At 42.5% G+C, this 27,071-nt stretch overlaps 3 protein-coding genes across 8 annotated transcripts; 1 reads left to right on the top strand and 2 right to left on the bottom strand.

The window, feature by feature from the left end:
• Positions 1-12,454: 12,454 nt before the first annotated feature.
• Positions 12,455-17,907, bottom strand: LOC123996931 (fizzy-related protein homolog). Of its 4 annotated transcripts, XM_046300785.1 has the most exons (14): positions 17,889-17,907; positions 16,520-16,616; positions 16,171-16,299; positions 15,418-15,481; positions 15,189-15,319; positions 15,029-15,108; positions 14,760-14,943; positions 14,586-14,651; positions 14,367-14,469; positions 14,084-14,268; positions 13,715-13,948; positions 13,526-13,630; positions 13,347-13,439; positions 12,455-13,204 (listed from the first exon to the last, which is right to left on the bottom strand). In XM_046300785.1, the coding sequence occupies exons 2-14, from the start codon at positions 16,586-16,588 to the stop codon at positions 13,163-13,165; spliced, it is 1,485 nt and encodes a 494-aa protein (XP_046156741.1). In that variant the 5' UTR covers positions 16,589-16,616; positions 17,889-17,907; the 3' UTR covers positions 12,455-13,162. The 4 variants fall into 4 exon arrangements, with proteins under 4 accessions (XP_046156741.1, XP_046156740.1, XP_046156743.1 ...); XM_046300784.1 differs by lacking the exon at positions 17,889-17,907 and having other exon boundaries at positions 16,520-17,050; XM_046300787.1 differs by lacking the exon at positions 17,889-17,907 and having other exon boundaries at positions 13,538-13,630; positions 16,520-17,050.
• Positions 16,611-19,798, top strand: LOC123996932 (protein ALP1-like). Its single transcript, XM_046300788.1, has 2 exons — positions 16,611-17,631; positions 17,816-19,798. The coding sequence occupies exons 1-2, from the start codon at positions 17,458-17,460 to the stop codon at positions 19,034-19,036; spliced, it is 1,395 nt and encodes a 464-aa protein (XP_046156744.1). The 5' UTR covers positions 16,611-17,457; the 3' UTR covers positions 19,037-19,798.
• Positions 19,274-26,389, bottom strand: LOC123996933 (replication factor C subunit 4-like). Of its 3 annotated transcripts, none has more exons than XM_046300790.1 (11): positions 26,141-26,389; positions 25,805-25,915; positions 25,511-25,589; positions 25,330-25,409; positions 25,084-25,203; positions 24,753-24,896; positions 24,464-24,584; positions 19,986-20,111; positions 19,800-19,880; positions 19,565-19,678; positions 19,274-19,476 (listed from the first exon to the last, which is right to left on the bottom strand). In XM_046300790.1, exons 2-11 carry the CDS (start codon positions 25,909-25,911, stop codon positions 19,381-19,383), a joined length of 1,068 nt encoding a protein of 355 aa, XP_046156746.1. In that variant the 5' UTR covers positions 25,912-25,915; positions 26,141-26,389; the 3' UTR covers positions 19,274-19,380. The 3 variants fall into 3 exon arrangements, with proteins under 3 accessions (XP_046156746.1, XP_046156745.1, XP_046156747.1); XM_046300789.1 differs by having other exon boundaries at positions 25,805-25,919; positions 26,141-26,385; XM_046300791.1 differs by lacking the exon at positions 26,141-26,389 and having other exon boundaries at positions 25,511-25,586; positions 25,805-25,919.
• Positions 26,390-27,071: the final 682 nt, after the last annotated feature.

Genomic DNA, 27,071 nt, shown 5'->3' with positions numbered 1-27,071 from the left:
TTTGCTTACGTTCTGAAACAGGACAAATAGTACGTCAAACGTTCTACAACATTACGCCGATTCTATTGCAAAACATTTCGGAAGCAAACTGAACGAGATCGACCTGGATTTGTCAATTCGGAATTCTCGTTTTGGTCTGTGTGATTCTTAAACGGTTTCCGTAATGAACACGAAAAGGTTACACAAAATGGGAAACTTACATTTGAGTAATTTAGCAGACGATTTTTATCCAGAATGACTTAAAGTTAGTGCATTAATTATAAAATAGATAGGCGGGACAACCACATCAGAGTAAGTACATTTTCCCCTCAATAAAGTAGTCAGAGCAGCAGGTTTCATCCACTTCACCATTCCGTATAAATACATATTCCAGTCATATGGCAAATAATAATAAAGACCTAATAGTCAGGGCCGGTCCTGGACGTTCTGCAGCACTAGGCGAGATAAAAATCTGCCCCCACTAGGTTTGGGTTTCGGACTATTTTTTTCTCCGCTAAAAGTCGGAGGAGCAGAACATAATAGCAGGCCAATTAATAGGTTAAACACATTTTTAATACATCTGTTTAGTAGGCTATATTATCAGTTCAATGTCAATAACATAGCCTAATATTTTCAATCGGATTACATTGATAAAATCACGAATGCCCTGGATGTTCTGCCGCCCTAGGCGAGACAAAAATAATGACATTTAGACATCCTTATTCATCTACGCATGGCACTTTCAGAAGTTACCTTTCCACCCAGACAGGCTCTACTGACGCAGAAAACTGTAAGCTTCAAATGCTGGGTACTTCTCGGTTGTATAACCCAGCAACAGAAGTGCTTCCCTAAAAGCTACCTGGGTTTAAACAAACATCTTCTCATTTCAAAAGAGAAAAGCTCAGTTTATATAGGGAAAGAATAGCAAAGTATTTGTTTTATCTCCTCGAATATTATAGGCTGGAATTTAGCTTCAGATTGTCATAGAGAGGAATCAATATATCCCCATATGCATCGGAGTCACGTCTTTCACAGTCATTTTAGAGCTTGTTTCTACCATAAGGCATCACAGAGTTAAGCATTGTTATAGAACGCTTTATGTAATCTGGATACGTTTTATGTATTTATTTCAAAATATAAAGCAAACAATAGATTTCATTTTTGCCCTTTTATTTAACAAAGGGTATGTGATACCCTCACTCAATTCGAGCCCTGGTTTTAGTCAAACACACCAAGCCCTTCCCAGACACGGGTATTTAATCAGTGCATACGACAGTGTTGGAGTATTTGGCTATAACGACATCGATGGATAGGATAATTGTGTCCGTCGAACAGGTGGGTTTACTACTTATTTTTTGGAAGATGAAGAAATAACCTCCAATTATATTTAACCTCTGCATCGGAGAGTTACAATGTTGATGTCATTATGCACCCTACTACCTATAGTAGGAAAACAAGTTTCTCATTAATAATATCTCACCTGTTAAAAAAATCAATCAATCAAATGTATTTATAAAGCCCTTTTTACATCAGCCGATGTCACAAAGTGCTGTACAGAAACCTAGCCTAAAACCCCAAACAGCAAGCAATGCAGATGTAGAAGCACAGTGGCTGGGAAAAACTCCCTGAAAGGCCAGAACCTAGGAAGAAACCTAGAGAGGAACCAGGCTCTGAGGGATGGCCAGTCCTCTTCTGGGTAGAGATTATAACAGAACATGGCCAAGATGTTCAAACGTTCATAGATGACAAGTGGGTCAGATAATCAGTGGTTGTTTTGGGTGCAACAGGAAAGCACCTCAGGAGTAAATGTCAGTTGGATTTTCATAGCCGATCAATCAGAGTTAGAGACAGCAGGTGCGGTAGAGAGAGAGTCCAAAACAGCACGTCCGGGAGAAGGTAGCACGTCCAGTGAACAGGTCAGGGTTCCATAGCCACAGGCAGAACAGTTGAAACTGGAGCAGCAGCATGACCAGGTGGACTAGGGACAGCAAGGAGTCATCAGGCCAGGTAGTCCTGAGGCATGGTCCTCGGGCTCAGGTTCTCCGAAAGAAAAGAGAGAGAGAGAATTAGAGGGAGCATACTTAAATTCACACAGGACACCGGAAGAGACAGGAGAAATACTCCAGATATAACAGACTGACCCTAGCCCCCTGACACATAAACTATTGCAGCATAAATACTGGAGGCTGAGACAGGAGCGGTCGGGAGACACTGTGGCCCTGTCCGACGATACCCCCGGACAGGGCCAAACAGGTAGGATATAACCCCAACCACTTTGCCAAAGCACAGCCCCCATACCACTAGAGGGATATCTTCAACCACCAACCTACTACCCTGAGACAAGGCCAAGTATAGCCCACAAAGATCTCCCCCACGGCACGACCCCGAGGGCGGCGCCAACCCGGACCAGATCACGTCAGTGACGCAACCCACTCAAATGACGCATGGAAGAGCACCAGTAAGCCAGTGACTCAGCCTCTGTAATAGGGTTAGAGGCAGAGAATCCCAGTGGAGAGAGGGGAACCGGCCAGGCAGAGACAGCAAGGGCAGTTCGACGCTCCAGTGCCCTTTCGTTCACCTTCACACCCCTGGGCCAGACTACACTCAATCATAGGATCTGCTGAAAATATGAGTCTCAAATAAAGACTTAAAGGTCGAGACAGAGTCTGCGTCTCTCACATGGATAGGCAGACCATTCTATAAAAATGGAGCTCTATGAGAGAAAGCTCTGCCTCCAGCTGTTTGCTTAGAAATTCTAGGGACAATAAGGACGCCTGGGTCTTGTGACCATAGCATATGTGTAGGTATGTACAGCAGGACCAAATCGGAACGATAGGTAGGAGCAAGCCCATGTAATGCTTTGTAGGTTAGCAGTAAAACCTTGAAATTAGCCCTAGCCTTAACAGGAAGCCAGTGTAGGGAATCTAGCACTGGAGTAATATGATCCATTTTTTTGGTTCTAGTCAAGATTATAGAAGCCGTGTTTAGCACTAACTGAAGTTTATTTAGTGCTTTATCCAGGTAGCAGGAGAGTACATCATTGCAGTAGTCTAATCTAGAAGTGACAAAAGCATGGATTAATTTTTCTGCATCATTTTTGCACAGAATGTTTTGGATTTTTGCAATGTTACAAAGATGGAAAAAAACTGTCCTTGAAATATTCTTGATATGTTTGTCAAAAGAAAGATCAGGGTCCAGAGTAACACAGAGGTTCTTCACAGTTTTATTTGAGATGACTGTACAACCAGCAAGATTAATTGTCAGATCCAACAGATCTCTTTGTTTCTTGGGACCTAGAACTAGCATCTCTGTTTTGTCCTCGTTTAAAAGTAAAACATTTGCCGCTATCCACTTCCTTATGTCTGAAATACAGGCTTCCAGGGAGAGCAATTTTAGGGCTTCACCATGTTTCATCGAAATGTACAGTTGTGTATCGTCCCCATAGCAGTGGTAGTTAATATTATGTTTCCAAATGACATCACCAAGAGGTAAAATATATAGTGAAAACAATAGTGGACCTAAAACAAAACCTTGAGGAACACTGAAATTTACAGTTGATTTGTCAGAAGACAAACCATCCACAGAGACAAACTGATATCTTTCCGACAGATCAGATCTAAACCAGGCCAGAACTTGTCAGTGTAGACCAATTTGGGTTTTCCATCTTTCCAAAATTTCGATAAGCATTTCTCTACGGCTTGCCATGCTTTCCACCTGGCTACCCCTACCACGGTCAACTGCCCGGCACCCTCCACAGCCAAAGCCCCACCATTTCCCCTTCACCCACATCCAGATAGCAGATGTTCTGAAAGAGCTGCAAAATCTGGACCCCTACAAATCAGCCAGGCTAGACAATCTGGACCCTTTCTAAAATGATCTGCCGAAATTGTCGCAACCCCTATTACTAGCCTGTTCAACCTCTCTTTCGTATCGTCTGAGATTCCCAAAGATTGGAAAGCTGCCGCGGTCATCCCCCTCTTCAAAGGGGGTGACTCTCTAGACCCAAACTGCTACAGATGTTATGCAGGTGAATGAGGACCCAAAAGCGACTTGGCGAAAACAGAGTCTTTAATCCAGTAAAGTAAAATACAATCAAAAAAACACAACTTCCACTCGTAATGACGAGAACCGACTGGAGACTCGATCTTGAACAGCAGGTAGCCTCGGGAAGGCACTTGAACCTAGCAGACTCAGACACCTGCTCACCACGCAGCATCTGAGGGAAACACGACACGACTGGGCGATACACAAACACAGCACGGTGACCAATACATACAAGGATCCGACAGGACAGGAACGGAAAACAAGGGAAGAAATAGGGACTCTAATCAGGGGAAAGGATCGGGAACAGGTGTGGGAAGACTAAATGATTGATTAGGGGAATAGGAACAGCTGGGAGCAGGAACGGAACGATAGAGAGAAGAGAGAGAGGGAGGGGGAGAGAGAGGGATAGAAAAGGGAACGAACCTAATAAGACCAGCAGGGGAAACGAACAGAAGGGAAAGCATAATGACAAGACAATATATGACAAAACATGACAGTACCCCCACTCACCGAGCGCCTCCTGGCGCTCTCGAGGAGGAACACTGGCGGCAACGGAGGAAATCATAGATCACAAACGGTCCAGCACGTCCCGAGAAAGAACCCAACTCCTCTCCTCAGGACCGTAACGAAAAACGAAAAAAAAAAAAGGGAAACTAGGGTACTACTCTAAAAAAAAAAAAATGAGACACGGGTAGAGAACTGAAAACTTTAGAGCAAACAGGACCAAACAGGCCAGGAGAGTAACAACTAGGGACAGACTGAGACACAGCAAGGGCAGGAACAAGAACAGGAGAGATGCGATGGCAGGGAACAGACTGAGACCCAGCAAGACCAGGAGCAGAAGCAGAAAAATACGCACAAGGGTGGACCCCATCGTCAGTATCGGAGCGCTGGGACAGAATGGCTCCCACGCCCACCCCGACGCGTCAACCTCAACAATAAACTGTTTAGTGACGTCAGGTGCAACAAGGATAGGAGCGGATGCAAAACGCTTCTTAAAGAGATCAGAACAACAATCATACGACCGGTGAGGAGGAAGGGAGTTGGTTCTGGACCGACTGAAGACCGTGCGCAGACCATGATATTCCTCCGGCACTCCTGTCAAATCACCAGGTTCCTCCTGAGAAGAGGGGACAGAACAAACAGGAGAAATAGCAGACATTAAACACTTCACATGACAAGAAACGCTCCAGGAAAGGACAGAACCACTAGACCAATCAAAAGAAGGATTATGACACACTAGCCAGGGATGACCCAAAACAACAGGTGTAAAAGGTGAACAAAAAATCAAAAAAGAAATGGTCTCACTATGGTTACCAGATACAGTGAGGGTTAAAGGTAGTGTTTCATATAATATACTGGGGAGAGGACTACCATCCAAGGCAAACATGACCGTGGGCTCCCTAACTGTCTGAGAGGAATGTCATGTTCCCGCGCCCAGGCTTCGTCCATAAAACAGCCCTCTGCCCCAGAGTCTATTAATGCACTGCAGGAAGCTGCCGATCCGGTCCAGCGTAGATGGACCGGTAAAGTAGTACATGTACTTGACGGAGAGGACCGTCTAGTAGCGCTTATCAGTCGCCCTCCGCTTACTGATGAGCTCTGGCCTTTAACTGGACATGAAATGACAAAATGACCAGCGGAACCGCAATAGAGACAGAGGCGGTTGGTGATTCTCCGTTCCCTCTCCTTAGTCGAGATGCGAATACCCCCAGCTGCATGGGCTCAACACCTGAGTCAGTGGGGAAAGACGGTAGTGTCGGAGAGAGGGGAGACACAGTTAACGCGAGCTCTCTTCTATGAGCTCGGTGACGAAGATCTACCCGTCGTTCAATGCGAATAGCGAGTTCAATCAAAGAATCCACGCTGGATGGAACCTCCCGAGAGAGAATCTCATCCTTAACCTTAGCGTGGAGTCCCTCCAGAAAACGAGCGAGCAACGCCTGCTCGTTCCAGTTACTGGAGGCAGCAAGAGTGCGAAACTCTATTGAGTAATCCGTTATGGATCGATTACCTTGACATAGGGAAGACAGGGACCAGGAAGCTTCTTTCCCAAAAACTGAGCGATCAAAAACCCTTATCATCTCCTCTTTAAAGTTCAGATAATTGTTAGTACACTCAGCGCTTGCCTCCCAGATAGCTGTGCCCCACTGCCGAGCCCGACCAGTAAGGAGTGATATGACGTAGGCAATCCGAGCTCTCTCTCTGAGTATGTGTTGGGTTGGAGAGAGAACACGATATCACACTGGGTGAGAAAGGAGCGGCACTCAGTGGGCTGCCCAGAATAACAAGGTGGGTTATTAACCCTAGGTTCCGGAGGCTCGGAAGAACCGGAAGTAGCTGGTGACACGAGACGAAGACTCTGATACTGTCTTGAGAGGTCGGAGACCTGAGCGGCCAGGGTCTCAACGGCATGCCGAGCAGCAGACAATTCCTGCTCGTGTCTGCCGAGCATCGCTCCCTGGAACTCGAGAGTAGAGTAGAGAGAATCCATAGTCGCTGGGTCCATTCTTGGTCGGATCCTTCTGTTATGCAGGTGAATGAGGACCCAAAAGCGACTTGGCGAAAACAGAGTCTTTAATCCAGTAAAGTAAAATACAATCAAAAAACACAACTTCCACTCGTAATGACGAGAACCGACTGGAGACTCGATCTTGAACAGCAGGTAGCCTCGGGAAGGCACTTGAACCTAGCAGACTCAGACACCTGCTCACCACGCAGCATCTGAGGGAAACACGACACGACTGGGCGATACACAAACACAGCACGGTGACCAATACATACAAGGATCCGACAGGACAGGAACGGAAAACAAGGGAAGAAATAGGGACTCTAATCAGGGGAAAGGATCGGGAACAGGTGTGGGAAGACTAAATGATTGATTAGGGGAATAGGAACAGCTGGGAGCAGGAACGGAACGATAGAGAGAAGAGAGAGAGGGAGGGGGAGAGAGAGGGATAGAAAAAGGGAACGAACCTAATAAGACCAGCAGGGGGAAACGAACAGAAGGGAAAGCATAATGACAAGACAATATATGACAAAACATGACAACAGACCTATATCTATACTACCCTGTCTTTCTAAGGTCTTTGAAAGCCAAGTTAACAAACAGATTACCGACCATTTCGAATCCCACCGTACCTTATTAAGCATCTCCAATTCAAAATTGAATCTAGAATCGGCTTCCTATATCGCAACAAAGCATCCTTCACTCATGCTGCCAAACATACCCTCGTAAAACTTACCAACATACCGATCCTCGACTTCGGTGATGTCATCTATAAAATAGCCTCCAGCACTCTACTCAACAAACTGGATGCAGTCTATTACAGTGCCATCCGTTTTGTCACCAAAGCCCCATACACTACCCACCATTGAGGCCTGTACGCTCTCGTTGGTTGGCCCTCGCTTCATACTCGTCGCCAAACCCACTGGCTACAAGTTATCTACAAGTCTCTGCTAGGTAAAACCCAGCCTTATCTCAGCTCACTGGTCACCATAGCAGCACCCACTCATAGCACGCGCTCCATCAGGTATATCTCACTGCTCAGCCCCAAAGTCAATTCCTCCTTTGGTCGTCTTTCCTTCCAGTTCTCTGCTGCCAATGACTGGAACGAACTGCAAAGATCTCTAAAGCTGGAGACTCTTATCTCCCTCACAAGCTTTAAGCGCCAGCTGTCAGGGCAGCTCACAGATCACTGCACCTGTACACAGCCCATCTATCTACCTACCTCATCCCCATACTGTATTTATTTATTTATCTTGCTCCTTTGCACCCCAGTATCTCTACTTGCACATTAATCTTCTGCACATCTACCATTCCAGTGTTTAATTGCTATATTGTGATTACTCTGCCACCATGGCCTATTTATTGCCTTAACTCCCCTATCTTACCTAATTTGCACTCACTGTATATAGACTTTTTTTTTTCTTTTGTTCTACTGTATTATTGATTATGTTTTGTTTATTCCATGTGTAACTCGTGTGTTGTTGTATGTTTCGAATTGCTATGCTTTATCTTGGCCAGGTCGCAGTTGCAAATGAGAACATGTTCTCAACTAGCCAACCTGGTTAAATAAAGTTGAACAAATAAATGAAAAAAATAAAAAGAATGTGGTGATCGATGGTATCAAAAGCATCACTAAGGTCTAGGAGCACCAGGACAGATGCAGAGCTAACCCTAACCCTAACCCTTACCACCTTCACGAGTGCAGTCTCAGTGCTATGATGGCATGACCCCATATCACACATGGCGTGACCCCATAATTGTTAACACTTTTATATAACATATTTAACATATATTTGAATATTTCTGTGGAACTGTAAAACAGAGTATGATCATTTGATCTTTGGAAACAACTGCTTTCATAAATGCATGGCGGGCCTAGTTTCGCTGGAGTTGTGTAAAATAAGTTTTAGGTCAATGACCCAGCCTTAACGAATTTCGCTTATTTACATATCGAATTTGATTGCCCAACATCAGTTTCAACATTTATTTATTTTTCGTCTCCACCTAGAGTGGAGAGCGACGAATCTGAGTCTGGGTCCAAGATAGTAGGGTCTTCGCCAACATTGTTTGGAGGTGTGGCTAGGCCTGGTGCGACCACCAGTTCTAGTCCAGCCAGAGAGCTTTAATCATTGGTGGAAGTGCAGGTCCGACTCCTCCGGTTTGCCTTCTTCGCAGCTAGGATCAGCGAACTGGGGCTCGTCGTTCTCGGCGAATGAATGGCCTGTCCTCGTAGGCTTGTCATTCTCCACACCAGCTGATGGTCATTGCTGCACGCTGATCAATTTCACCAGCGAATTTTTCTTTGGTTTGAGATTGTGCCTCTTTTCTCATTGTTTAAAAAAAATATTTGCGTCCTGATAGTTTTTGTCTCTTAGACTTGGTAGCAAATTGTTTCAAATCTCTATAGATTACTTTTAGCTAAAACAATATCCACTAGTAGTAGCTAGCTAACGTTAACAAGCGAGGTTAGGCTACTGCCTTAATCACTAATCGTTTTCGTCACACACACAAACAAATTTAATAAAAATACAATAATTTAATTGGCAGATTCATTTTTATGAATGTTTCACAATTGGATAATCCCATATAAACACGCACATCTCCATAGTTACCAAGGATATTGGGAGTGAACTTCGAGAGAAGTGGGAATGGGGTTGGGGCGGGAACTGCAGCATGGCTTTTTAAATTGTTATTTAAACTTGCTTTAAAAAAAGATGTATGCACACAACAAATACAAAAAATATAAATATACAAACAAGAGTACATAAACCTAACAGTATTACATTCAAGATTCATTTTCAATTTGTTAAATACTTTTATGGTGCGTATTGCTTTTTTGTTTTTACATTTACTGATCATTTCAAAATAATATTTAAATTCTATCTTAAATAATGTGAAGAGGGGTTTGTTCTCTGCCCACATCATTTTATGGACAAAGAATCTTCCATGAAAGATAAACAAATTAACAATGATAGTTAAATCAGGGTCCATATCATTTGGATCAACTTGGAACTTTCCAGTTCACTTGTCCTAGGGCTGCATTCCAGTACATTTTACCAGCGGGAATAGTAACATATTGACCATTGACATAGTTTCCTTATATACATGTTATTACATTTATAGTTTAAAATGTCGATTCCTTCTAATTGTATTGAGGCTACGAAATCCTCAACAGTTGCACTTGGAGTATTGTTATATTCTCCTAAAAGAAGAATAGCACCTTTAGGGACAGCTCTAACAACAATTTGATACTCCTCAGGAGTGAATGTAAAATTGTGTGTTCTAATAAATTCTGGATAATCATATAATTGTCCATCATTGTTCAATAATTGTTTAACCCAGATAATGTTGTTATCAAACCAGTTCTGGAAAATAAAGACTTGTTTTTGTATTTATGTCTTTATTATTCCAGATTGTATACCTATGTGGGGAAAAATTGTGTTTGTAGAAGTACTTGATTATGAAAGTTTGCACGCTTAATTGGGATTTTACCCATATTAAAGTTGCATTTGAGTAAGAATTCTAGACCAGCAATCTGTTGGAATATTAAATTAGGCATGATATTCCAAATGCAATCTTTATTTCTTAAATAGTTTTGTATCCATTTAATCTTAAAGATTATATTAGAGGTTTTAATATCCAGAGAATTCAACCCTCCCTCACCCTGGGTGCTACATGTTACCGCTTGTCTTAAATAATGAGGTTTATTCCTCCATATGAAGTTAAATCATTTAGTATCAACCATTTTAGTTACTGACAGAGGAACATCTAAGGCAATGGAGGTATAAACTCATCTGGACCTTCAGATTGTGATAAAAGTACTCGTCCAGATAAAGACAGCTCTCTTAATAACCAGGAGTTACATCTCTTTCCAATTTTCTCTACAATAGGAGAGCAATTTAAGTTGGCTCTTTCTTTCTAATCTTTGCTAACTTTAATACCAAGATATGTTATCACATCTTTTACAGGGATATTACATACTGAGTTTACGTCATATCTTTTCAACACAAATAATTCACATTTCCTAATATTCAGAGATAAACCTGATACATGTGAGAAGGCATTAATACACTCAATAGCTTTCCTGACTTCATTATGATAAAAAAAAGTGGTGTCGTCAGCCAATTGTGAACATTTTATCTCTTTGTCTTGTATCTGAATACCCCTAAAACTAGCCTTATTTATATGATGTGCCATAACTTGTCTGACCAATAAAAATAATAAAGGAGAAATTGGGCATCCTTGTTTAATTCCACGTCTAATGTCGAATCTTTGTGAAGTTCCATGGGATAATTTAACAGAGCTGTTATTAATATTGTAAAGTGTCTTAATTACACTTTGAAAATACTGATCAAAACCAAAAAATCGAATTCTTAAAAGAAAATAATGTTCAACTGTATCAAATGACATGTAAAAGTCTAAGTATTGTCGTCTATCAAGTCCAATACTAGTCGAACTGCAGCAAGGCTATGAGCTGGTGGCGCTGGAGGGCGGCAGCCAAATTGTCAAAATGCCGCCCCAAATTGAAGTGCCGCTATAGTCTTGCTTAATGGGAGGTCCGGCCCTGCTAATAGGCCAAAACCAGATGGTTGTTTAGATTGGCTCATGACGATGAAGTTGCACATTTAAAAAGTATACTGAACAAAAATATAAACACGTGTTGGACCCATGTTTCATGAGCTAAAAGAAAACATCCCAGAAAGCATGAAAAGCTTATTTATTTCATTGTTTTTGTTGCAAAAATGTGTTTACATCCCTGTTGGTGAGTGTTTCTCCTTTCCCAAGATAATCCATTCACCTGACAGGTGTGGCATATCAAGAAACTGATTAAACATCATGATCATTACACAGATGCACCTTGTGCTGGGGGACAATAAAACGCCACTCTAAAAAGTGCAGTTTTGTCACACAACACAATGCCACAGATGCCTCAAGTTTTGAAGGAGTGTGCAATTGAAATGATGAATGCAGAAATGTCCACCAGAGCTATTGGGAGAGAATTCAATGTTAATTTCTCTACTATAAACATTGTTTTAAAGAACTTGGCAGTACATCCAACCGGCCTCCCAACAGCAGACCACATGTAACCACACCAGCCCAGAACTTCCACATCCGACTTCTTCCCATGCAGGATGGTCTGAGACGAGCCACCCAGACATCTGATGAAACGGTGGGTTTGCACAACCAAAGAATTTCTGCATAAACCGTCTCAAGGAAGCTCATCTGCATGCTTGTCATCCTCACCAGGGTCTTGACCTGACTGCAGATTGGCATCGTAACAGAGCTCAGTGGGCAAATGCTCACCTTCGAAGTGTGCTCTTCACAGATAAAGCCTGGTTTCAACTGTACTGGGCAGCTGGTGTGTATGCCGTCATGTGGACGAGAAGTTTGCTTAGACTACCCCATGGTAGCAGTGGGGTTATGGTATTGGCAGGCATAAGCTGTGCATTTTTGCCCCCATCTATACAACATACAACAAACACAAGCGCATTTTATTAATGGCAATTTGAATGTACATACCGTGACATGATCCTGAGGCCCATTGCTGTGCCATTCATTCGCGGCCATCACCTCACGTTTGATCATGGTAATACATGGCCCCATGTCGCAAGGATGTGTACACAATTCCTAGAAGCTGAAAATGTCCCAGTTCTTCCATGGCCTGCATACTCAACAGAAATGTCACCCATTTGGCATGTTTGGGCTGCTCTGGATCACCCTGTACGACAGCGTTTTCCAGTTCCCGCCAAAATCCAGAATCTTCGCACAGCCATTGAAGAGTGGGACAACAATCCAAAGAGCACAACAGTCTGATCAACTCTAAGCGAAGATGTGTCACACTGCATGAGGCAAAAGGTGGTCACACCAGATACTGACTGGTTTTGATCCACAGCACTAAAAAATAAAATAAAGGTGTCCTCGACCAAGAGATGCATTTCTTTATTCCCAGTCATGTGAAATCTATTCATTAGGGTCTAATTTAAGCTAATTTCCTTATATGAACTATAACTCAGTATTTATATATTTTTTTTAACTCAGTAAAGTCTAAGAAAACACCAGACATTTCTTTTGCAATACTCTTGTTATCTTGTTCTTGAGTTCCAGAAATGTAACATCACATTTTACTCAGTTTTGTTCACTCCACCCTACTATATTCAATGTAGTGCTTTGACACATTTAGTGGCTATTTTGTTAATTCCAAAAGTTAATTGTTTTTCTTAAAACAACTACCATGGATTGCCATGATTGCCACTATATTATACAATTTGCCCCAGTCTATATAACATTCAAATATAGAATTTCAAATGGCAAAAAAAATAAACTAAAATTGTAGATCCATTTCTCTACATTGTACTTTAAGGCTCCTTTAACACATACTTTTAACATAGACATGGAATACAAAAATCAACATAGAAAAAGCATAACGGTATATTGAAGTGTACATGAATAGAAATAAATCTAATAAAAACATTGAGGACAAATTATTTTCTGTTTCTGGGAAAAGTAAAAACAGTGATTTCCTCCTCCATGACAATATGTCATGTCCATGTTAGGTCATTCTTTTGCATTGTGTTGATGAATGTTGTAATGAATTCAAGGCACTCCATCAAGTCTATTCTTGCGTTGCTGTTATCTTATCCTGGTAAAGAGGTTTAAAACAGACACCGATTCCTGAATAAAAAGAGGAAAAAGTTTATTTAAAATCACAGGACAACAAGAAAGTAAAACATAGAAAAAGTACTGTAATTTAAGAGCAGATTTGAGTGTAGTGTGTACTGTACACAAATGTGAAAAATCAACTCCGCTTTAGCACCTTTGTTGACCGTGTTTTACTAAAGAGATTCCAGAAGCGTAGCGTTTCATCACCAGCCCCTGTGACAATGGCCTCACCATCAGGAGACATTGCCTTCATAGTGCAGGGGACAAACAATATCAGAACATTAGGAAAAGCTAGGAGGTTAGGAACATCAAAACAAGACAATGTTACTTTACCAGGTAGAGTACCCTGTACGAGTGTCCGGTAAGCTTGGCTACTTGACTGAGTGCAGGATATTTCCACACCAGGATCTGATTCTGAGAGTAACCATGTGTGCTGACCTATAGAAAAGGGAGAGTGCCACCAGACCATCAAAGTTTAAATAACATTATAGGATCACCATCACAACATTGAGTGGTACATACCAGTTCATTGGCATGTTTCGACCATGCCAGGTTGCAGACCTGCGAGCCTGTGTCCATGCACTGCAGTGGCTGTGCAGTGAGCGTGTTCCAGAAGCGAATGCAGCGGTCAGCCGTTCCTCCCCCAGACGCCAGCAGCCCGTGCTGGTGGGGGGACCAGGCGATGGCTTTGACTGCAGCTAGGTGATCCGTGTACTGCTGCATTGGTGCCGTACTAGAGTGGTTCCACACAAGCAGCTGAGAGAAATGCAGGCCATAACCAGAACAGACATACATGGTTGGTGAGGTTGTTATGTTGTAAACTTAGCTAATCAATGTTAAAAGCCATATCTAAGGGATATGGACACAGAGTCATGATATATGCTATTATACCTTATTGTCATTGCCCCCAGAGGCAAGCAGCTGGTGGTCTGTACTCCACTTCAGACCACATACTTCCTGCCGGTGACCCTGCAACTGACGGTCAGACTGGAGAGGTGGTGTGCGAATGTCCCTCTGCAGGATCATACGGTCTCGACTACCTGATGACAACTGGTCTGCGTTCCATGCCAGTGCACCTGTGGAAGATAAGACATGGGAATGGTGAGGGAGAGACCAATGAAATGAACAACTAGTATGCTACATCTATAACAGGGAATTTCCACTGAGTGCTCACCAACTCTAGCAGTGTGACCCTCTAGTGTAAAGAGCTTTTTGCCAGCTGCTGCATCCCAGATCTGTACGTAGCCTTTGTGAGTCCCCACCGCCAAATGATTGCCCTGAATCAGAAACGCACAGCATTGGAGTCAGGAAACCACACACACAAAAAACAGCTAGAGCAAGTAAAAAGTGTTATGGTGGGATTTACAAACGGCAGATATAGAGTTTAACTCACTCTCTCTGACCAGCCCACGGACGTAACAGAATTTCCCTCCACTGATAAGTCACACAGACGAGTTACCTGGAAAGACAAATCAATGCTCTCTGAGGGTTTGTATAGAAATGAACACCATGTGGAATGAGAGGCTAATTAAATCATATGCACATGTATTTGTCACACAAGCCGTACCTGGCTGGTGCAGGCACTCCAGAGATAGACGCATGTGCCTAAGCCAACACTCAGTACATTTAAAGCAGACCAGTCCACAAGGTTGAGGTAGAAGTCATCCTGTAGTTCTGGAGCATCCAAGACCTTGAATGGGATCTTTGAGATTTTACGAGTCTGCTTCCTGGGTGACCGTAGCAACTTCTGACTGCATAGAAATGAAAAAACATTGATTTGAAGTTAACAGTAACCACCCTGCATCTTTTTACAGAGACACCAACTTATGAATTTACCTTTTGCTACTGACAGGTGACAATGAGTAGGGAGAGATGCCATTGTCCTCATCTGTTGTGCTCCTAGCACTGAGTGAGTACTGCACATAAAGGAAAAGATTTGGGTCAGAACTTGCTCCAGAATAACTTCACGTAGCTTGGAAACAAATTAGATTCTTACACTGAAGAGACTCCTCTTTTCCGGCGTGGATGGCTGCAACCGTCTATCCTCTGTCTGGGGGTCCTGAACTTTGTCAATGCCTGCTCCGAGCAGCTCATTTTTCAGCAAAGCCGAGTAGGCCAGCCCATCTGCTAATACAGAACCACAGTTACATTAACTACTATAATGTATGCCGTTCTTAAATGTTAGTAATTTCATCCGATGTAGCATAGTTTGTCATGTAACTTACCTTTGCTGCTATCAGATGTCACATCCTTTGTTTTTCTATTTGGACTTGGTGATTTCTCATTCTCCTAAAAAGACAGATCACATACACATTTCTCAATGAGCTGACTAAATGTATCAAACCCCTACAACTCATCCAGAACGCCGCAGCCCGTCTAGTGTTCAACCTTCCCAAGTTCTCTCACGTCACCCCGCTCCTCCGCTCTCTCCACTGGCTTCCAGTTGAAGCTCGCATCCGCTACAAGACCATGGTGCTTGCCTACGGAGCTGTGAGGGGAACGGCACCTCAGTACCTCCAGGCTCTGATCAGGCCCTACACCCAAATAAGGGCACTGCGTTCATCCACCTCTGGCCTGCTCGCCTCCCTACCACTGAGGAAGTACAGTTCCCGCTCAGCCCAGTCAAAACTGTTCGCTGCTCTGGCTCCCCAATGGTGGAACAAACTCCCTCACGACGCCAGGACAGCGGAGTCAATCACCACCTTCCGGAGACACCTGAAACCCCACCTCTTTAAGGAATACCTAGGATAGGATAAAGTAATCCTTCTCACCCCCCCCTTAAAATATTTAGATGCACTATTGTAAAGTGGTTGTTCCACTGGATGTCATAAGGTGAATGCACCAATTTGTAGGTCGCTCTGGATAAGAGCGTCTGCTAAATGACTTAAATGTAAATGTAAATGTATCAATAAAATAATCTATAGTGAGGTAATGTATTATAATTGATAGGGTATTAAAGAGGTTTAAGTGACATATACATTGATTCTGTGGAAGTTGATGTTCCAGTTGGCCCCTGCACGGGATGGGATGAACCTGTCACCATGCTTGCTGGGAGAGGACATCGGGGAGTTGTTGGGCGTCAGGTTTCGCATCACCTCGGTCACCTTCTGTACAATGACAACGTGTAAAATAATGACTAATAATGAATCATGACAAGTAAATGGTGAACCAACAAGTGCCAGTGCCCTTTTAAAATGACATTGTTCTAATAGTATTTCATCACTGCGCCACTAAGGTTAGGTGAGACACACCTTCCTTTTAATAACCCTTCAGAAATGTTCCCAGTAATATAATAAAAGCGAGAGTGGCATGATAATTAATACTTACAATGGGGCTAGTGTTTTCGTTCTGAGTGTTGATCTGCCGAAGCAGGCGACGCTGATACTCTTGGTCCATAGTAGTGGTAGTGCCTCGCTGGCTGGATCTTGATTGGGAAAGCCACAGTTAAAAGAGCAGTCTACTGCTGGACCTGATCCTCTGCACTTTGGATGCCATGTATTTTTTTAACCAAGTTAACAGAAACAACACCACCAAAGAAACGAGGGTTCAGTCTACGTCGATGACATTTCACTAAACCACAGATAGCTAGCTAACTTCACTAAAGTCCGGAAGAATAGACAGGGAGCCTTCCCGTCTGCTTGGTAACGTTAGCAAACTAAGCTAACTCTGATAAGCTACCAAATACCAAACACATTGCCTTGGACACGGAAGTAAATCATTTTAAATCGAATGCAGGTGTCAGGACACACCAGTATATATTTTTTTAATCTTATTGACGAGCAACTGAATCGCAATAATGTAGAATGAAATAAGTAAAAGTTAAGTGTGCTAGCTTGTTAGCTGGCTAGCATAAAATGTTACTGACCAAATTGCAGTGCATTGTGGGAAATGCTTACGTACCTAAGCTGTTCAAATCAAAACACTGAACAGTCACACGTTACCAGAGGAGAAGAATGCTGCTGCAACTAGCTAACGTCTGTTTGGTGAATTCTGAAAACGCACATAAGCTATGTCGTTAGGTTATCTAATCAACGTAACTACTTCCTTTGCTAACAGTATACACAGGTTAGCTAGCAAGCAAATAGTTTAGCTAAAAAAAATACTCAACCAGAGCCATCTATGTATCTTAATAAATGGCTGTGCTGATAACACCCATGGCATTATAATGAGTTAACGTTATCTAGCTCAAATTGAGTTTGAAAACATAGCAGTTAGCTGCACGCATGTTTCCATTTTGATGCTGTAGCTAGATTCGACACTAAGCCATGGAGAGTTCTATGAAGAAAGCTGTTGTGGAACGGAGGTCGAGGCTTCTGTATCTGTCCATGAGGCGTAGAGAGAAGATTAGAAAAGCCATCATGGATAAACGGATGGAAATCCAACGGCATATCAGACATCGAATGTATATCCTCAACAAAATGAAGAGGCTTGCACATACAGTAAGTAACAATTTCATGTGGAATCAACCTGACATAAGGTAAAGTGACTATCAAGAGAACACATGCAGTATTTCAAAGACAAAATCAAATATCCTAGGAGATTAAAACATCCCAACTTTTAACGGTTTTTCAATTAGTAAAAAGTGGCAATTCAAATATCCATAACTACTATCTTTTCTTTTAGTTTCAGCCACCACCAAGCTCACCTTCAAGACCATCCTCCCCCTCAAGACCCTCACCCATGAGACATTACTCACCTGCAGAGCCTAAATCAGACTGGTGGGATGGGGTTGTGACTAAGGAGTTCCATCCTCAAGACTGGCTCAACACATTCCATCTGACCAAGGACACATTTGACCAACTCTGTGACCAGCTCAGACCGGAAGTAAAAGACCCTACCTGTCATGTCTCTCTGGAGAAACGCGTGGCAATGGTTATATTACGGTTGGCCACCAACTTGGACTATCTCTCTATTGGTGACCTACTTGGCACGAGCAGCACCACAGTAATCAAATGTGTACGAGACATATGCAATATCATTGTGACAGTGCTGAAGCCACTCTTCATTCATCAGCCAAGTGAACAGGAGCTGGAGGAAATTGCTGCTGTGTTCAACACACAGTGGGGTTTCCCTCATTGTGTGGGTATCATCGATTCCCTTCACATTTCTGTGAAATCTCAAAGCCAAACCAGTGACGGCTGGAACAGCAAAGGATGGCCCTCCACGGTGGTGCAGGGAGTTGTGAATGGACATGGTCACTTCTGGGACATCCGTGTAGGCTTTTCAGGCAGCACCGATGATGCAACCATACTGCAGGGCTCTGAACTATGGATGTTGGCGAGAGAAGGGGGACTGTCACCGAAGACACCTCACAAACTCATGGGCCAACCTCTTGGCTTTGTGCTGTTGGGTGATGCAGCCTTCCCTTTGCAGACCTGGCTGCTCAAATGTTATCCAGAGTCACCTCAACTAACACCTCAGCAACATGCATTTAATACTCAGCTAAGCCATGCACGGACCCCTATTGAGGGTACCTTTCGTCGCCTGAAAGCCCGCTGGCAGTGCTTAAAGCGCAACAACAGCAATGCTGCCCTGATCCCTGTGATGACTCAGGCATGCTGCATTCTACATAATATGTGTGAGATGAATAATGATCCCTTTATGGAGAAGTGGCTTGAAGAGTCGAGCCAAAGCCTTTCCCAGCCGTGTGACCTAGCTCCTGCATGTCTGGATGACTCCAACGGCGAGGCGGTGAGGTCTTTACTATGTGATTACCTTCATCAGCTACCACAATCACAGAAGCAGGGCAGTACACATACAGCGCCACCTGACCTGGCAGACTCTCACCCTGTCACACTCTCTGAGTGTGCTGAAGCAGTCAACATATTAACTACACTAGACTGACAATGTTTCTGTTACATCTGTAATCCTACTTTTCAAATGCATTGAAAAGTGATGTATATTATGGACAGTATGTGCATGTCTGCCAAGAAGCATCCATATCAATTTTTTTTAAATATAAAATATGGTTACTTGTTTCCTAACTGACAAAGCCTAGACAAAGCCCAGAAATGTGAAACGGTTTCTATAAAACTGACCCCTGAAGTATAACTTGAACAGCACTGATTGACAAAGACAGTATTTACAGGAAACCATTAACATTTTAATACAGTCAACCTACAAAAATGTATAGAAAAAGCTGTTGGTCTAGATGCATATGGAGAGGAATGATCCATGAGGTTGTGGAGTCAGTTACTCAGAGTGGCTTGCTGCATGATCACAGAACACATACTCAGCATCTGCAGGTACTCATCTGCACCATCCACTAAACACTTGTCGACCACCTGAAAAATGATACAAATCAATAAGTCACTACTACTGTAAAATAAGATGAACATCAATGTGGTAGTTATGCCATTTTCAAACACCTACTGCCATTTTTTCCGTGATGGCAGACTTCTGTTTGTCATTCAGCTCTTCCTCGATGATGGCTTCGTGTAGCTGGTTGATGATCTGTGTGGCAGCATAGCCCTCATCTACCATGTTCTGTAAGTGGCAGAATGGCCAGGTGATTAGTCTGACAGAAAGCTGCTACATTAAAAGTGTCACGCAGTTAGATTTTCGATCCCTATGTAATGAAGCTGCAATAAAAAGTGAATGTGCATACCCGAACAGCAATCTCTAGTTTTTCAAATGTTCCCTTGTAACAGATTTTGAGCAAATTGTCAATCATCTTGGGAGGAACAACCTTAGAGAGAAATATCAGCAAAGTTGGACACCTCTTGACTACTAGACTGCAGTGCATAAAACAGGCAACTATTGTTGATGAGTGAAATACACTAAAAGCACTCACCCCAGCTATCTCTACGACCGCACTCTCCGTGATCTCATTATCTGCGTTCAGCCGTGCAGCACTTTGAAGAAAGGTTATGGCTTTTCTAAGATCTCCTTCTGAAACCTTCACCAATGCTGCAATACCCTGCAGGAAAACAGAATGGAAGATGATTTTTATTAGCTTTTATTTAACAAGGGGAAAAACACATTGAGACCTAGGTCTCATTTGCAAATGTGCCCTGGGAACAATATAGACAATTCAATTATACACAATTTAAAACAAAAATAAATAAATAGCAAATATATACAGAAAAACATAACACATTTATCAATATAAAAATCCCTTTCTCCTAAACTGACCCAGAGACGACACCACATCCAAATGAAAAGTTACTTGGAGATTATTCCACATGATAGGGGCCTGATAGGAAAAGACAGATTTACCCAGCTCTGTGGATACACGTGGAGTCTCCAGCATTAACCAACCTTGTGATCGAGTGTTTTAATCAGAGTTTCTATATTTCCACAATGATGTGAAGTCAATTGTAGTTTCAGTTAGGCTTTATAAACAAAAACAGAATAATGAAGTGACCTACGTGTTTTTAGCAAGGTCCAACCAACTTTATGATAAAAACATCTAACAGTCAAAACTGTTTGATGTTACAAAATGAAGTGTTTATTTTATTTCACCTTTATTTAATCAGGTAGGCTAGTTGAGAACAAGTTCTCATTTACAACTGCGACCTGGCCAAGAATAAAGCAAAGCAGTTTGACACATATAGCAACATAGTTACACATGGAATAAACAAACATACAGCCATGGCAGCAAAGTAATTACAATATACCAATTAAACACTGGAGTGATTGATGTGCAGAAGATGAATGTGCAAGTACTGGGGTGCAAAGGAGCAAGAAATAAATACAGTATGGGGATGAGGTAATTGGATGGGCTATTTACAGATGGGCTGTGTACAGGTGCAGTGACCTGTGAGCTGCTCTGACACCTGGTGCTTAAAGTGAGGGAGATATGAGTCTCCAGCTTCAATGATTTTTGCAGTTAGTTCCAGTCATTGGCAGCAGAGTACTGGAAGGAAAGGTGGCCAAAGTAGGAATTGGCTTTGGGGGTGACCAGTGAGATATACCTTTTTTAGCGCGTGCTGCTATGGTGATTAGTGAGCTGAGATAAGGCGGGGCTTTACCTTTGGTGACAAAACCGATTGCACTGTGATAGATTGCATCCAGTTTGTTGAGTAGAGTGTTGGAGGTTATTTTATAGATGACATCACCGAAGTCGAGGATCGGTAGGATGGTCAGTTTTACGAGGGTATGTTTGGCAGCATGAGTGAAGAATGCTTTCTTGTGATATAGGAAGCCGATTCTAAATTTAATTTTGGATTGGAGATGCTTAATATGAGTCTGGAAGGAGAATTTACAGTCTAACCAGACACCAAGGTATTTGTAGTTAACCACATATTCTAAGTCAGAACCGTCCAGAGTAGTAATGCCTGACGGGCAAGCAGGTGCGGGCAGCGATCGGTTGAAGAGCATGCATTTAAGAGCAGTTGGAGGCAACAGAAGGAGAGTTACATGGCCATGAAGCACATCTAGAGGTTAGTTAACACAGTGTCCAAAGAAGGGCCAGAAGTATACAGAATGGTGTCGTCTGCATAGAGGTGGAACAAAGAATCACCAGCAGCAAGAGCAGCATCATTGATGTATACAGAGAAGAGTCAGCCTGAGAATTGAACCCTGTGGCACCCCCATAGAGACTGCCAGAGGTCCAGACAACAGGCCCTCCGATTTGACAAACTGAACTCTGTCTGAGAAGTAGTTGGTGAACCAGGCGAGGTGGTCATTTGAGAAACCAAGGCTATTGAGTCTGCCGATAAGAATGTGGTGATTGACAGAGTCGAAAGCCTTTGCCAGGTCGATGAATACAGCTGCACAATAATGTCTCTTATCGATGGCGGTTAAGATATCGTTTAGGACCTTGAGCGTGGCTGAGGTGCACCAATGACCAGCTCTGAAACCAGATTGCATAGCGGAGAAGGTATGTGGGATTCGAAATGGTCTGTAATCTGTTTGTTAACTTGGCTTTCGAAGACCTTAGAAAGGCAGGGTAGGATAGATATAGGTCTGTAATGGTTTGGGTCTAGTGTCTCCAGCTTTGAAGAGGTGGATGATCGCGGCAGCTTTCCAATCTTTGGGAATCTCAGACGATACGACAGAGGTTGAACCGGCTAGTAATAGGGGTTGCAACAATTTCGGCAGATAATTTTAGAAAGAGGGTCCAGATTGTGTAGCCCGGCTGATTTGTAGGGGTCCAGATTTTGCCGCTCTTTCAGAACATCAGCTATCTGGATTTGGGTGAAGGAGAAATGGGGAGGCTTGGGCGAGATGCTGTGGGGCGTGCCGGGCAGTTGACCGGGGTTGGGATAGCCAGGTGGCAAGCATGACCAGCCGTAGAAAAATGCTTATTGAAATTCTCAATTATAGTGGATTTATCAGGGGTGACAGTGTTTCCTAGCCTCAGTGCAGTGGGCAGCTGGGAGGAGGTGCTCTTATTCTCCATGAATTTTAGTGTCCCAGAAATTTTGGGAGTTTGTGCTACATGATGCAAATTTCTGTTTGAAAAAGCTAGCCTTAGCTTTCCTAACTGCCTGTTTATTTTGGTTCCTAACCTCCCTGAAAAGCTGCATATCACAGTGGCTATTCGAAGCTAATGTAGTACGCCACAGGATGTTTTTGTGCTGGTCAAGGGCAGTCAGGTCTGGAGTGAACCAAGGGCTATATCTGTTCCTGGTTATACATTTTTTGAAAGGAGCATGCTTATTTAAGATGGTGAGGAAGGTACTTTTAAAGAATAACCAGGCATCCTATACTGACGGGATGAGGTCAATATCATTCCAGGATACCCCGGACAGGTCGATTAGAAAGGCCTGCTCGCTGAAGTGTTTTAGGGAGCGTTTGACAGTGATGAGGGGTGATCGTTTGACCGCAGACCCATTACGGATGCAGGCAATGGTCGTTGAGATCTTGGTTGAAAACAGCAGAGGTGTATTTGGAGGACAAGTTGGTGAGGATGATATCTATGAGGGTGCCTGTGTTTACGGATTTGGGGTTGTACCTGGTAGGTTCATTGATAATTTGTGTGAGATTGAGGGCATCAAGCTTAGATTGTAGGATGGCCGGGGTGTTAAGCATGTTCCAGTTTAGGTCACCTAGCAGCACGAGCTCTGAAGATAGTTGGGGGGCAATCAATTCACATATGGTGTCCAGGGCGGTCTATAGCAAGCAGCAACGGTGAGAGACTTGTTTCTGTGTGCTATGATAAATTGTGTCCAAAGGGCTTCAAAATACTGGTAGCTGCATTCATGTATATAATATCTCCATAATCTAAAACAGAAATATTGTAAGTGTTGACTGAATATTTGTTTTCTACTATTTAATGAAATGCAAGTCCTATTCCTATGGAAGAAGCCCAACTAATTCTTAATTTCTTGACTAATTCCTCAACATGCTTTTTAAAAGATAGCTTTACCTCAATCCAGATGCCCAGATATTTTTAGGCGGGGACACGATCAATTGGGGCACCATCTAACATTCTTATGTGTAAAACATCAGTTACATTACATGATTTGGAAAATAACATGTACTTGGTTTTAACAGTATTTAGTTACAACTTCTCGTCAACCAAGGCCTTCTGCAAGGTAGTAAAAGCAGATTGAGGAGTTAAGAGCCTGAGCTGCCATAGGGGCAGTAGTTTATACAACAGTGTACGCAGATGACCGTTACAGTTTTGTACAGATCGACAAATGCCGCTAATACAAATACTGAAAAGAACTGGACCAAGAATCGAACCCTGTGTGACACCTTTTGTTATGTCTAGAAATCCTGACTTAACCCCATCAGTAAGTATACACTGTTCTGTCTTTTAAATCATTCTCAAACCAGCTGCAAGCAGTCCGGTCTAAGCCACTCATAGAGTTTCTGAATAAGTAAGGTGTGATCCACAGTGTCGAATGCCTTGGACAGGTCAATGAATAAGAGGCAGCAGTGTTTCTTCGTATCTAAACAATTTATGACATAATTTAAAACCATAGAAGTAGTAGAGATGATACTATGACCTGGTCTGAACCTGGACTGTTTTACACTCAGAAAAGATGTAGCAGTTAAAAGGGATCCAGCTGAGTATTAATCAATGATTCCAGGATTTTTTCTAGGCAAGAGAGTTTGGAAAGGGGAAGATAATTATTTAGATCACTCAGGTTGCCACTTTTATGTAGAGGAAGCACATGGGCTGCCTTCCAAACTCTAGGGAGTTTCTACACCTGCATTGCTTGCTGTTTGGGGTTTTAGGCTGGGTTTCTGTACAGCACTTTTAGATATCAGCTGATGTACGAAGTGCTATATAAATAAATTTGATTTGATTTAGGGATAGTACCAAATATAATTGTAAAACAATGATGATGCAGTGTGTACAGTTGTAATCATTACCTCCTTTGAGTACTTGAGATTCTCCTTGTCACAGATATCGAGCAGGCGCTCTTCTTGGACCTGATTTGCTAGAGGTTTGAAGCGGAATTTGGAGCATCTGGATGTCAAGGGCTCAATAATCCTGGAAATAAAACCACAGCCAATTTAAATGGGCTTAGCTACATATTTAACATTTATTACATCATATTGTAAAGTGTCTCAAAGTGTTTGTAATGTTATGTAAAAAAAAAAATACAACTTATAGATTTCATATTCTAGAGTGCCTCTTGGAATATGAAGCCCAATTGACCTGCTGACGTAGTTGCAGATGAGACAGAAGCGGGTGGTCCGGGACTCCTTCTCCATGGTGCGTCTGAGAGCAGCCTGAGCAGCATTGGTCATTGAGTCAGCCTCATCCAGGATGATGATCTTAAAGGGTGGGCATGGTTTACCACTGTCAGAGGTAAGGAATGGAAAGAGGCTTTAATATCCTAATTTAACATGAACAATATGCTGACTGTTATAGGGGGTAAGGAAAGTACATCTATTATATGATCAGATTAGTTGTGTAGATTGAGCTTGCTACATGTGTGTTTGGGGGGTATGTGCATGTAATGAAGGTTAAGGAAACTGGTACTTGCTCAGTGCGGTGGCCTGCTACAGTCAGCTGGGCAAATCTCTTGACTTTCTCTCTCACCACCTGAATCCCTCTCTCATCGGAAGCGTTCAGCTCCAGCACTCGCTGTCGGTACAGCTCTGGCCTGTGGAAAGAAACGGAAACTGAAAACTTACTGTGGTGTAGACAAGCACTGGAACCCACAAACGCAGATCTGCATCAGTTGGGAGTTGGAATGCAGTAATCTGGAAAGCTGGTGAGTCACTCTCACCCATAAAGTTCCCTGGCTGCAGCCAGGATGGTGGAGGTCTTTCCTGTTCCAGGTGGTCCATAGAACAGCAGATTGGGGAGCTGTAACAGAAATCATGTAATATTCAAACAGAATCCCAGGCAGACAGTATTTACCCTAAGCATATAAAGTGACTACTCGTGGAATTGAAGAGGCTACTTACATCAGCGCCCTCTATAGTCTTCTTCAGCACAGCAACCACCTCCTCTTGAAACGCCACGTCTTCCATACATTTTGGTCTACTTTAAAACAGCCAAACAAGGGTTTTCAGTGTAGTTGATCAAATTAAATGCAGGGTTTTCTTTCTGACTAAACATATTAAGCCACTTTAATTATCACCAAGATATTTGTCTGCAGCTACCGAATAGCATTTCTATTATTTGGGTGTCTGTAATTACATTCTATGAATGAAGATTCTCAAGGGCTTATACTACAGCCGCTGAGAAATTGAACTTACTATTTCTCTACCCAGGGGACAGATTTCTGCTTCTTCTCTCCACTGGTACCTTTCTCTTTCACAGGTCTGGTGCCTTGAGTTGATGTTCCTTTCAAAAACGCCTGCATGGCTCTTCCTTGAAAATAGGATTTAGAAAACAGATCACTGCCCATTAGTCACCGAGTCATTCTTGAGTGTCAAAAAGATGGTGACGTTCACCTCTTTCTTTGACAAGCTAGCTAATGTTAGCTGGCTAAACAATAACAACCACCATTTAGCTAGCACGCAGAACAGTTAGCAAGTAGCAACAGTGCTCAGTAGCTAGCTATATAGCTTTGGTAATAAGAATGAACTTACCCAAAGTTGATTGAAACCAGACTTTACAGTTAACTTACACTGTTTAAAATAATTAGGAATATGTAGCTAGATAAAATGCGTTGACATTCGTAATGTGTAATCTGTTGACATGTGTGGTTGATTTCCCGCCCTGACGGTTGTCACTAGTTACCACAGCCACAAAATTTGAATTATGTCTAAAACCCCGCCTATTTATAAAATGTATCTTCTTAAAATCAGACCCTAGGCGTAACCATAACCTTAACTGAACGGCTAACCTTATGCCTAACATTACATTAAGATCGAAAATCATTTTTCTTTTATTTAAATTTTTTTTTTTACAACACAGCCAATGTTGTCTTTGTGGCTGTTGTAACTAGCGACAACCCGCCCTGATGGAGAAGATGCGACGCCTTCTTCCGCCTACGATATATTTTCCTCCAATCAGAGAGTTGAGCGACGGTAACGTTTTAATATTCAAGGCGTCTTCTTCTCTTCATCCGTCCCCTCATCTCGGGAGGTAGTTCATGTTGTACTACTATCGAATGATGTATTTAAAATAACATGGTGATTAAAAAAGTACAATTATGCCATGGCATTGTTTAATACTCGTTTCTTATTGGCTTGAAGGGCATTCTAGAGCGTGCATCATTTTCTTACGACACACGGTATATCGGTACGGTAGAATTTGTCTTTAATTCATACTTACATCTTTTAAAAGCAAAAGTCGAGTTGAAAACTCGAATTCGATTATCATAATAGAAAGCTAGGACTGATGGTTTGGTTGGCTAAAATAGCAAGTCTGTTTGATAACTATTGTAGCTATCTATTAAACTTGCTAGCTACTTCAGATGTTGAACACATTTCTACTGGCAAATGAATGAACATATTTCTAGTGGAAAAGGTGTTGAATGATAGCCATGGTATAAAAGGGATAATGATCAACTCGGGG

The sequence above is a fragment of the Oncorhynchus gorbuscha genome, linkage group LG15 (genome assembly GCF_021184085.1).
Source record: "Oncorhynchus gorbuscha isolate QuinsamMale2020 ecotype Even-year linkage group LG15, OgorEven_v1.0, whole genome shotgun sequence".
Classification (NCBI taxonomy): Eukaryota; Metazoa; Chordata; class Actinopteri; order Salmoniformes; family Salmonidae; genus Oncorhynchus; species Oncorhynchus gorbuscha.
Note: the sequence above shows the minus strand (reverse complement) of the source record. Positions and strands in the feature narration are given on the sequence as shown.